Source organism: Pistacia vera, unplaced genomic scaffold, assembly GCF_008641045.1.
Source record: "Pistacia vera cultivar Batoury unplaced genomic scaffold, PisVer_v2 Contig1089, whole genome shotgun sequence".
NCBI lineage: Eukaryota > Viridiplantae > Streptophyta > Magnoliopsida > Sapindales > Anacardiaceae > Pistacia > Pistacia vera.
In genome coordinates, this window is record NW_022195125.1 from 126781 (window position 1) to 139928 (window position 13148).

General features: G+C 37.9%; 1 protein-coding gene and 1 pseudogene across 1 annotated transcript; both read left to right on the top strand.

Moving 5' to 3' along the window:
• The first annotated feature begins 2249 nt into the window (after positions 1-2249).
• LOC116135209 lies at positions 2250-5338 on the top strand (annotated as a pseudogene).
• A 2493-nt stretch (positions 5339-7831) lies between these two features.
• LOC116135108 (receptor-like protein kinase 7) lies at positions 7832-11200 on the top strand. The gene is made up of 2 exons (XM_031420816.1): positions 7832-10438; positions 10574-11200. The coding sequence occupies exons 1-2, from the start codon at positions 7852-7854 to the stop codon at positions 10972-10974; spliced, it is 2988 nt and encodes a 995-aa protein (XP_031276676.1). The 5' UTR covers positions 7832-7851; the 3' UTR covers positions 10975-11200.
• Positions 11201-13148: the final 1948 nt, after the last annotated feature.

The following is a 13148-nucleotide window of genomic DNA, read 5'->3' on the forward strand; positions in this document are numbered from 1 at the left end:
AGTTAAGGAAATGAGAAAATCAATTCGAGTGCTTGAGTCTTTTCAGATTAGGCAGTTGGGTTAGAATTTCTTGGATCATTCGTTCTTGTATTTTGTAACATATTAGACTTGATCACCTGTAAAATTTAGCTTAGTTGTGTTTGTACGTAGTTGGTGGAGTCTGTAGTCTGTGGTGTTTTATGTTTGTCACTTTTGCAAAGAAGCATAAAGATGCAGAACCAAATAATAATTTCCCATCTTAAATCTTTTTCTATTAGTAGGATTTCTATGTTTAATACAAGAGCTTATGCAATTATTAAGTACAATCCAGTATGAACCTTAGGACTTTGAGCATCATTGATTTTGAAGATTAGATTCTGTCTTCTAGTATTGCAAAGAGTCAAAGAGAGTATCATTTCCGTTGATTTTAACAGTAATTTAAAATTCGTTTTTGACTGCTTAGCACGGAAAGAACATCAATTTGGATCATATGCATCACTAACATCTTAGATTCCCAAGATAAGATTATGCTTTTTCGCCTAATTGACGTTAATATATGGTTTAGTTAAAATTACAGCTAATTCAATTCTTAGATTCTGGTGACTGACATGTTGGAGTTGTCGACTACTTCAGCATTAATGGGTAATGCAGACGCACTTGGGGGTCCTGCTGCCCGGTCATCATGCGAGGTTCGCGGGGGCAATGCCCGTGAGCCCGTAGGCGGTTTTGGGCTTTTCCATGTATAACCGCTGTAGGATTTCTTTTAAGTTACTAATTCCTTATTGGGTTGGGCTTAGGAATAGGAATCCGTGTAAAACTAGGTTTAGTCTCTTAAACCTAGTATATAAACACATTTTTCTCTTGTTATGGAGGTGATAGCAAATCATAGGGCAATTCATTCATTGTAAACGAGAGAGGTGAGGCATATTGCAATAATATTGACTCAGCTGGACGTAGCCCACATTGGGTGAACCAAGGTAAATCGCGCGTGTTATTTTCTTTGTTTACTGTTTGATTTGTTTTACTATTATATTTTGTTCCTGTTGTTGTCTCTATTTCGTTCAATTGGTATCAGAGCAAGGTTTTGTTAGATTGTGATTTAGAGATGGTGGGATCAAAGGTTGTTGTCTCTACTCATTGATAGGGACTTGTGGGGTGCAATTGTGAATGATAGGTTGACAGTTGGGACTATCGTTGTTACGACGAGTGAAACGTCTGGAATTGCATTGTCAAGTACGCTTGGGTCTAAACCTGCAATGCCACCTGAAGGAGAATTATCAGCGACTGATCGTGCCGCACTTGCTGAATGGGACAAGATGGATCGGAAAGCCAGAGGTTTGATTCGCATCTGTCTTGAGGACTCTGTTCTAACGAATGTGATGGATCAGGATACGGCTAAGGGTTCATGGCAGAAGCTGGAAAGTATGCATCTGAGTAAGTCTTTGGTGAACGTGTTGTTCTGTCGCAAGAAACTCTATAATCTCTGTATGCATGATGGGGATTCTCTTGCTGCACATCTGGATGAGTTTAATACTATGGTGAATCAACTGCTGGCTGTGGATGTACAACTCACCGAATATGAGAAAATGGTAACATTGTTATGCTCGCTACCTGATACGGGGGACAACCTGATTGTTGCGATTGGTGGTGGAAGATTGACACAGATGTCGTGGGAATATGTATGTTCTACATTGTTGGCAGAGGATATGCGGCGAAGAGGTTCAGAGGGCTCGTCTAGGGATGCTTTAACTGCTAGGGGACGAAACCTTGATAGGAATTCTAATAAGTCTGGCGATAGGGGAAAGTCGCAAGGTAGATCTAAGAGCAAGGATAAAAGTAAGATTAAATGTTGGAGATGTCAGGAATTTGGGCATTTTAAGAAAGACTGCAGAAACAAACCAGTGAAGGGGAAGGAAGCTGAAACTTCATACAAACAGGAATCAAATGGTGATATGTATGTGGCTGCTGCATGTGTGGCTGGATCAGACCAATCAGTCTGGTATGTTGATACTGGTGCGTCATTCCATATGACACCTCACAAGGAATGGTTTTGTGAGTATGAGACATGCAATGGAGGAAACGTTCTGTTAGGAGATGATACTGTTTTGAAGATTATTGGCCGCTGGAAAATCAGGCTGAGGTTGCATGATGGTTAAGTGAGGACGCTCCTTGAAGTGATGCACATCCCTAGTATGAGTAGAAATCTGCTCTTTGTTGGAATAATGGCTGACGTAGTTATAGTATTTAATTGTGACAGAACATCCTGTAAGATGACTCGGAGATCTATGGTTATTGCACGAGGAGTTCGACATGGTACACTATACAGGCTGCAGGCATCAGTTGTAAGAAATTCCTCTTTGGGTGGTTATGTTTTGGAAAAGGAGGCTAAAAAAGAAATTGATTATGCTACATTGTGGCATCAGCGAATGGGGCACATTGGAGAGACGACTTTGTCTACTTTGGTGACTCAGAATATGGTTGAAGGTATTCCTAACTGTTCCATGAGTTTTGGGTTTTGTGAGGAATGTTTACAAGGCAAGCAGAATCGGGTTAGTTTTCAATCGACAGGCACGAGAGCAACAAAAATACTGGAGTTAATTCACAGTGACGTTTTTGGGCCCACTCCAGTGGAATCTGTTGGTAAATCCAGGTATTATGTATCTTTCATTGATGATTTTTCTAGATACTGTTGGGTTTATTTTATGCGCACTTTCATGAATTGCGCTATCTATATCTGAATAACAGCGGGTGTTCTGGCGTTTTTCCATGGGCATCACTTGAAAAAATGACAAACCTGATTTCACTGAGTCTCGGCGATCATAATTTCTCTCCAACCCCGTTTCCAGTTGAAGTCTTAAAGCTGACCAGCTGAATTGGCTCTATTTATCAAACTGTAGCCTTCAGGGTCCAATTCCAGCCGAAATTGGAAATTTAGGGGAGCTCATAAACTTGGAGCTCTCTGCAAACAATTTAACTGGCGAGATACCAACAGATATTGGGAAGCTCAACAAATTGTGGCAGCTCGAGCTTTACCAAAACAGATTGACAGGACAACTTCCTGTTGGATTGAGAAACTTAACTAATCTTCAACTTTTTGATGTGTCAACCAACTTTCTTGAAGGCAATTTGTCTGAAGTGAGGTTCCTGACAAATCTGGTGTCTCTTCAGCTGTTTGAGAACCAGCTTTCCGGTGAAGTACCGGCTGAATTGGGCCAGTTTAAAAAACTGGTGAATCTTTCTTTGTACACAACCAGTTGACTGGACCTTTGCCTAAAGAACTTGGCTCTTGGCTGACTTTGATTTCATTGATGTTTCAGAGAATTTTTGACAGGTCCGTTCCACCAGATATGTGCAAGAAAGGTACCATGAAGGGGCTTCTCATGTTAAAACAAATTCACAGGTGAAATTCCTGCGAGTTATGCGAATTGCTTGACTTTAGCGCGATTCAGAGTTAGTAAAAACTCACTAACTGGAACTGTGCCAGCTGGAATATGGGGATTGCCAAATTTGAATATAAGACATTGAGTTGAATCAAATTGAAGGGCCAATCACTAAAGATATTGGAAACGCAAAAGCCTTGCGCAGCTATATGCCGCAAACAATCGGTATCTGGTGAATTACCGGAGGAAATTTCGGAACTGTCATCTTTTGTTACTATTATCTGAGTAACAATCAGTTTTCAGGCAAATTTCCGGCGTCGATTGGGGACCTGAAAACACTGAGCACTCTTAAGTTGCAGAACACATGTTCTCTGGTTCAATTCCGAAGTCATTAGGTTCATGCATTCTCTAAGCGACCTAAACATGGCTCACAATTTATTTTCTGCGCAAATCCCACAGTTTTGGGGTCTTTACCGACTCTTAACTCTCTGAATTTATCAGAAAATCAACTTTCTGGTCAAATTCCAGCGAGTTTGTCATCTTTGAGACTAGTTATTCTTGATCTGTCCAACAATAGATTAACTGGTCACATTCCAGATCGCTCTCCATTGAAGCATACAATGGTAGCTTCGCCGGAAATCCTGGCCTCTGCAGTCAGACTATTATCTTCTCAGCGATGCTCCCAGAAGTCAAAGATACGAAGGATGTCCTCACGCTCTAATTTGCTTTGCTTTAGGTACAGTGATCTTGCTGTCTCGTTTGCATGTTCTTCTACTTAAGAAGAGAGAGAAAGATCACGACCCTTCATTGAAGGAAGAATCTTGGAACATGAAGCCTTTCCGTGAATTAGTTGCGTCTGAAGATGAGATTATTGATTCCATAAGCAAGAGAATCTGATAGGAAAAGGAGGATCTGGAAATGTATACAAAGTTATGTTATCCAGCGGTAAGAACTTGCCGTGAAACACATTTGGAATAGTGATACTAATGGCCTGAAAAGAGCCCGAGTACTACTCCAATACTTGGTAAACGTGGCGGAAAGTCTCAGGAGTTCGAAGCAGAGGTACAGACCTTGAGCTCAATAAGGCATGTGAATGTGGTGAAGCTGTATTGTAGTTTACTAGTGAAGACTCAAGCTTGTAGTTTATGAGTATTTGCCTAATGGGAGCCTGTGGGATCGGCTGCACACGTCCGAAAAATGGAACTTGATTGGGAGACAAGGTACGAAATTGCAGTTGGGGCGGCAAAGGGGTTGGAGTATCTGCATCATGGGTTCGTGAGGCCAGTTATTCACCGGATTCAAGTTCTAGTAACATTTTGTTGGATGAATTCTTGAAGCCTAGGATTGCAGATTTTGGGCTTGCTAAGATTGTTCAAGCCAATAGCAGTAAAGACTCCAGTCATATAATTGCTGGAACCCACGGTTAATCGCTCCTGGTAAGAAATTTTCTATATTTGTTGATGCTCATTAAATTAGCAATGTTCTTTGTTTTTGAATTTTCTTTAAAATGGATTTATGGGGAGGTTTTATACATAATTAACACAATGTTAATTTTGCAGAATACGGTTACACAAGCAAGTTAATGAGAAGAGTGATGTGTATAGTTTTGGTGTTATTAATGGAGCTGGTTACTGGAAAGAGGCCGATAGAGCCGAGTATGGAGAGAATACGGACATAGTGAGTTGGGTATGCAGCAACTTCAACAGTAAAAAACGTTGTTAAGCCTTGTGGATTCAAGAATCCCAGAAGTTTTCAAGGAAGATGCTGTGGAGATATTGCGAATTGCAGTTCTCTGCACGGCAAGGCAACCAGTTAAAAGACCCACGATGAGAATTGTGTTCAGATGCTCGAGGAAGCTGACCCTTAAATTAGTGAGAATTGTCATCAGCAAAGATGGTACTGCTAAGAAAATGAAGTTAAGGAAAATGAGAAAATCAATTCGAGTGCTTGAGTCTTTTCAGATTAGGCAGTTGGGTTAGAATTTCTTGGATCATTCGCTTTGTATTTTGTAACATATTAGATCTTGATCACCTGTAAAATATTAGCTTGAGTTGTGTTTGTACGTAGTTGGTGGAGTCTGTAGTCTGTGGTGTTTTATGTTTGTACTTTTGCAGAAGAACATAAAGATGCAGAACCAAATAATAATTTCCCATCTTAAATCGTTTTCTATTAGTAGGTTTCTATGTTAATACAAGAGCTTATGCAATTATTAAGTACCAATCCAGTGATGAACTCTTAGGACTTGAGACATCATTGATTTTGAAGATTAGATTCTGTCTTCTAGTATTGCAAAGGGAGTCAAAGAGAGTATCATTTCCGTTGATTTTAACAGTAATTTAAATTCTGTTTTGACTGCTTAAGCACGGAAAGAACATCAATTTTGGATCATATGCATCAGTAACTCTGATTCCGGAGATAAGATTTTGCTTTTTCGCCTAATTGATTTACTATTTTAGTCGTGGGAATTCCGGATCTTAAATCTTTTGTTTTCAATTTTGATATATAGAGTGAGATATTTACCTCTTTAGCTGTGAAAAAGCCAACAATTTTTTTTTTATTTTTTTTATTTGATTCACAAATCACAAGACTCTCGTCATTTAATTGTCATGAAATATACAGTTGCATGGTAGTGAAAAGTAACCACAATTTCTTTGCAGTAACATTAGTAAGAATAAGATGGGGTGATTTAGACCCACCTGTTGGTGAGTTGTTTTTGACTATGCACATAAAAGATAATGATAGGACATCCCCATTTGCTGTCATTTTACTATAGATTGCAACTACAGAAGGTGCAATGAATCAACCATCCATGGATTCCCCTTGGAAGCAGCTGAGTTTTGTCTCAAAGTGAATCAACAGCGATGGAGGTTTCTTTCATCACTCGATATTTATTGATAACATTATCCACGTGCTTTTGATTGAACCCAATCCTCCAATTTAGTCAATGTCGGCGGCTTCATGTTCATACTTCCGTATATCACATTTCATTGTCACTTGAGCGCGTACCAAACAGATGGATCCCAAAAGCCAGCAAAACAATTTGTGCATATATCATCATAAAAATACAATGAATGTTTTGATTATTAACTACTTGTTAAATCATTTAAAAGAAAAAAATAATAATAATTAAACTACAGATTAAAGGGTACAATAACAATTAATTGCTCATCTTCTTCTCGTTTGCATTTCCTTTCCTGTTATTTTGTCATTTTATGGAAGACTTGGTCTACCGTTCTGAGAAGAAAGATAAGTAACGGAGGACAGCAATCAACACTATACCTCCTTTTATTTACTCAATTAGTCAACCAAACCTGGAAGAGGAATAAATCGCTCCTACCCACTATAAGTCTATATAACAAATAATAAAATTCACATTTCAATTAATTCTTTAGAATCCTAAAATCAAAGATCAAATAACCTTTTAATCGGCTAAAGTAGATTGAACTCAAGCCTCTTAAGAAATACATCCAAAAATCCTAGTTGACTGTTTGATTACCTAGTATTAAAAGATGATTAATGACTATATCAGGTTAAAAAGGGATCAATTGAATTCATAGTTTTAATCTTACTCAATCATAGTTAAGTTACGGGATCTTGATTATTAGAAAACTCTTGAGCACTAAATTGCTCTTATGTCAATTTTTAATCAGACCCTATGATTATTTATATGTATAAATACTAGAATGTCTGAATATTATATTTTTCAAATTGAGTAACCCTATCACATGCCTCAAAAAGACAATGGCCAATGGGCTTTCAAGTGTTATTGTGTATGGATGGCTATGGAATCTAAAATGACACGAAAATGTTTGTTTGTTATTGCCTTGTTGATCTAATGCTCCATTTGGTAGATGGGCAAATTTTCCCTTTTATTCTAGATTTGTCTCCTGCATTTCAAATTAATGGCTGCCTCTTACCACTTACCCACCACCACTGTCATCCACGTGGTTGGTGGCCCATACTCTCTATAGCTTGTGAGAGTAGTACAAAAATTAGATCGCACTAATTCTACAAAACCACAATAATTATTTGCTGAAATGGTGTTTACAGTATAATGGAAGGTAGAATAATATCTGTTAAGGGATTCTATATATATATATATATATATGAGTTGTTGTAAACATGAGATTAATATTAAATAAAATATTTCCAAAAACAATTTTATAAAAACCAAAAATCTCGTATTACTAATGTTAAAAATTGGCTTAGTGCTACAGAACCTCCAAATCCCACCAAAGCATTTACGGATAATAATATTATGCTTACTCACGAGTTTATTAACCATCTTATTACCTTTATTAAAATTATATATAATATTCATACTATGTATATAATATCCATACTATAAATTATATTTACAAAGAATAGTAAGATAATTAGTAAGATTGTGAGTAAACATTACTCCATTTACAAGTTGTACGTATCTGTAAGTATTAGGCTTATTGAGAATGAGATTAAGAGGCCATCCATTTTAGTTAAAAATGGCTCTTCTATGAATAATAGACCCTTTGGTCTTATCTTTTCTTTCTCACCGTCACCTATGTCACTCGCTAGTTCCTCTCTCTGTCTTTTTCTTTTCCTTTCCATCTTTTCCTGTATCAAATCCGACGAGCTTCAGATATTACTGACGCTCAAAACCGCCCTTCAAGGATCAAACACTGATGTATTAGCTTCCTGGGTCTCAAATAATCACGTTTGCAATTTCACAGGCATCACTTGCAACTCAGATAATTTCGTCAAAGAAATTGAGCTTTCTAATCAACAATTGACGGGAACTCTTCTTTTTGATTCAATATGCCAGCTTCAGTCCTTGGACAAGCTCTCATTTGGGTTCAATTCTTTGTATGGCACAATCTCAAAAGAATTGAACAACTGTACAAAATTACAATACTTGGATCTTGGCAACAATGGTTTCTCGGGATCATTTCCAAGCATATCGTCTTTCAGTGAATTGCGCTATCTATATCTGAATAACAGCGGGTGTTCTGGCGTTTTTCCATGGGCATCACTTGAAAAAATGACAAACCTGATTTCACTGAGTCTCGGCGATCATAATTTCTCTCCAACCCCGTTTCCAGTTGAAGTCTTAAAGCTGACCAAGCTGAATTGGCTCTATTTATCAAACTGTAGCCTTCAGGGTCCAATTCCAGCCGAAATTGGAAATTTAGGGGAGCTCATAAACTTGGAGCTCTCTGCAAACAATTTAACTGGCGAGATACCAACAGATATTGGGAAGCTCAACAAATTGTGGCAGCTCGAGCTTTACCAAAACAGATTGACAGGACAACTTCCTGTTGGATTGAGAAACTTAACTAATCTTCAACTTTTTGATGTGTCAACCAACTTTCTTGAAGGCAATTTGTCTGAAGTGAGGTTCCTGACAAATCTGGTGTCTCTTCAGCTGTTTGAGAACCAGCTTTCCGGTGAAGTACCGGCTGAATTGGGCCAGTTTAAAAAACTGGTGAATCTTTCTTTGTACACCAACCAGTTGACTGGACCTTTGCCTAAAGAACTTGGCTCTTGGGCTGACTTTGATTTCATTGATGTTTCAGAGAATTTTTTGACAGGTCCGGTTCCACCAGATATGTGCAAGAAAGGTACCATGAAGGGGCTTCTCATGTTACAAAACAAATTCACAGGTGAAATTCCTGCGAGTTATGCGAATTGCTTGACTTTAGAGCGATTCAGAGTTAGTAAAAACTCACTAACTGGAACTGTGCCAGCTGGAATATGGGGATTGCCAAATTTGAATATAATAGACATTGAGTTGAATCAAATTGAAGGGCCAATCACTAAAGATATTGGAAACGCAAAAGCCCTTGCGCAGCTATATGCCGCAAACAATCGGTTATCTGGTGAATTACCGGAGGAAATTTCGGAAGCTTCATCTTTTGTTACTATTGATCTGAGTAACAATCAGTTTTCAGGCAAATTTCCAGCGTCGATTGGGGACCTGAAACACTTGAGCACTCTTAAGTTGCAGAACAACATGTTCTCTGGTTCAATTCCAAAGTCATTAGGTTCATGCAATTCTCTAAGCGACCTAAACATGGCTCACAATTTATTTTCTGAGCAAATCCCATCAGTTTTGGGGTCTTTACCGACTCTTAACTCTCTGAATTTATCAGAAAATCAACTTTCTGGTCAAATTCCAGCGAGTTTGTCATCTTTGAGACTAGTTATTCTTGATCTGTCCAACAATAGATTAACTGGTCACATTCCAGGATCGCTCTCCATTGAAGCATACAATGGTAGCTTCGCCGGAAATCCTGGCCTCTGCAGTCAGACTATTAGCTCCTTCAAGCGATGCTCCCAGAAGTCAAAGATATCCAAGGATGTCCTCACGCTCATAATTTGCTTTGCTTTAGGTACAGTGATCTTGCTTGTCTCGTTTGCATGTTTCTTCTACTTAAAGAAGAGAGAGAAAGATCACGACCCTTCATTGAAGGAAGAATCTTGGAACATGAAGCCTTTCCGTGAATTAGTTGCGTCTGAAGATGAGATTATTGATTCCATTAAGCAAGAGAATCTGATAGGAAAAGGAGGATCTGGAAATGTATACAAAGTTATGTTATCCAGCGGTAAAGAACTTGCCGTGAAACACATTTGGAATAGTGATACTAATGGCCTGAAAAGAGCCCGGAGTACTACTCCAATACTTGGTAAACGTGGCGGAAAGTCTCAGGAGTTCGAAGCAGAGGTACAGACCTTGAGCTCAATAAGGCATGTGAATGTGGTGAAGCTGTATTGTAGTATTACTAGTGAAGACTCAAGCTTGTTAGTTTATGAGTATTTGCCTAATGGGAGCCTGTGGGATCGGCTGCACACGTCCAGAAAAATGGAACTTGATTGGGAGACAAGGTACGAAATTGCAGTTGGGGCGGCAAAGGGGTTGGAGTATCTGCATCATGGGTTCGTGAGGCCAGTTATTCACCGGGATGTCAAGTCTAGTAACATTTTGTTGGATGAATTCTTGAAGCCTAGGATTGCAGATTTTGGGCTTGCTAAGATTGTTCAAGCCAATAGCAGTAAAGACTCCAGTCATATAATTGCTGGAACCCACGGTTATATCGCTCCTGGTAAGAAATTTTCTATTATTTTGTTTGATTGCTCATTAAAATATAGCAATGTTACTTTTGTTTTTGAATTTTCTTTAAAATTGGATTTTATGGGGAAGGTTTTTATACATAATTAACACAATGTTAATTTTGCAGAATACGGTTACACAAGCAAAGTTAATGAGAAGAGTGATGTGTATAGTTTTGGTGTGGTATTAATGGAGCTGGTTACTGGAAAGAGGCCGATAGAGCTTGAGTATGGAGAGAATACGGACATAGTGAGTTGGGTATGCAGCAACTTCAACAGTAAAAAACGTGTGTTAAGCCTTGTGGATTCAAGAATCCCAGAAGTTTTCAAGGAAGATGCTGTGGAGATATTGCGAATTGCAGTTCTCTGCACGGCAAGGCAACCAGTTAAAAGACCCACGATGAGAATTGTGGTTCAGATGCTCGAGGAAGCTGACCCTTGTAAATTAGTGAGAATTGTCATCAGCAAAGATGGTACTGCTAAGAAAATTGAAGTTAAGGAAAATGAGAAAATCAATTCGAGTGCTTGAGTCTTTTCAGATTAGGCAGTTGGGTTAGAATTTCTTGGATCATTCGCTTGTTGTATTTTGTAACATATTAGATCTTGATCACCTGTAAAATATTAGCTTGAGTTGTGTTTGTACGTAGTTGGTGGAGTCTGTAGTCTGTGGTGTTTTATGTTTGTCACTTTTGCAGAAGAAGCATAAAGATGCAGAACCAAATAATAATTTCCCATCTTAAATCTGTTTTCTATTAGTAGGATTTCTATGTTTAATACAAGAGCTTATGCAATTATTAAGTACCAATCCAGTGATGAACTCTTAGGACTTTGAGACATCATTGATTTTGAAGATTAGATTCTGTCTTCTAGTATTGCAAAGGGAGTCAAAGAGAGTATCATTTCCGTTGATTTTAACAGTAATTTAAAATTCTGTTTTGACTGCTTAAGCACGGAAAGAACATCAATTTTGGATCATATGCATCACTAACATCTTAGATTCCCGAAGATAAGATTTATGCTTTTTCGCCTAATTGACGTTAATATATGGTTTAGTTAAAATTACAGCTAATTCAATTCTTAGATTCTGGTGACTGACAGAGTAATGATCAGGACATCAAGACACATATGATTATACAATTGCGCACACAAAGAATTGCGTATACTCCAAATCTGGAACTACAGTTTAGGTGAACGGCCATGGTTTGAAAAGGGTTTCTGTTTTTTATGGGTGTCATGTGCTCGCTAATCAATGCAGTTATACCAACAAAACGCCCTTCAAGTTATTTTCTAAGTTTTTACTGGTAGCTCTGTCAGCAGTCGAAATTAGGATTGAATTAGAATACTCAAGAGAGAATACCTCCGTTATTACTCCTAAATAGCTCTTCTTTCGGTTTACTTTCCCCGGAGATTTTTAATGACCAACTGAAAGTAAGGGATGTGGGTCTGGGTTAGTTCTTGTCCCAGCTACTGGCTCCAGTATGTGTTGACCCCCATGAACCACGTGGTTGACCAGACTTAATTAATAGTCCACAGATCAGTATTGACTCCAGACAATAATTAAATGTGGTCATAGCCCCAAGGCCCACAAAGGCACAAATCTAGGTAAGCCAGATGATATAAATAGCCCATTAGATTGTCGGCTCATTACAGCTTACTCCCTACCTGCCCAATAAGACTAACAACCAGGAATGGATGTGGAAAATTGAGCTTAGATCTGGCTCATTAATACCAGATCAGAGTTGTTGTGCTTGTAAAAGGGCTGTACCAGTGTTACTCCGTCCTTGAACGCCCAACTCATCGTGGACCCTTCCAAGCCTTTAGACAGTTGATACATAGAATAGTTTGTCAAAAATTGTAAAGGATATATTCTCACCCGAGGTTTAGCAAAATTCTAAACTAATATCCTTAATTGTATTTATTTTAGATTCTCATCTTTAAAATAACATTATTAGTGACTATTGGAGGTAGTAAAAAACGGTGAGTGAGGTCGGTAAATGAATGTATGAGTTTTGTAGAGAAGGTTGTAAGGAGTTCAACGTAGTCTCGAAAGTGATTTTGTATTTTAGAATCGTTGAAAAAAACCAAAAACCTTTGGCTTGGATGCTGTTAATGTGAGCCATTTTTTTCTAACATGAACTCATCTTTTGCCAAAGAAAGCACCAGCACACTTTAGCGTGCACCGTGTTACAATAAAAAATGCGAATTTATTAAAATAAAGGAAACGATGTTACTTTAAGGATGAGAATCTGGAATAAATGCAACCAAGTGTATCAACTTGATATTTCGCTAAACCTTGGGTGGGAATATGTCGTTTGCTCAAAATTGTAAACCATTTTGGAAGAGTGTAGTTACTTTAATTCCCACTTATTTGTTAAAAAAGCTTCATCTTTGTTATTAATAATAGAAAAATTAACAAAATGAGGATGGAATTAATGTTAATTGCAAATGAACAAGTCTCTACTTTTAGCCTTGATAGGAAAGTCAGCATCATACTCTATAAAAGAGAATAGAAATGAAGTTTAAGTTTCTATTTCTGCAATTAAAAAAGAAAAAAAAAAAAAAAAAGATAAGCAAATCACCTGCATCTTCAATACTTGTAGGTGGCTATGGGAATGGAAAACTAAAAAAAACCACTTTCACTTTACGGTGGCTTATTTATCTAAATTTCATTTTTTATGATCTTTTATGATTTTTTTTTTTTTT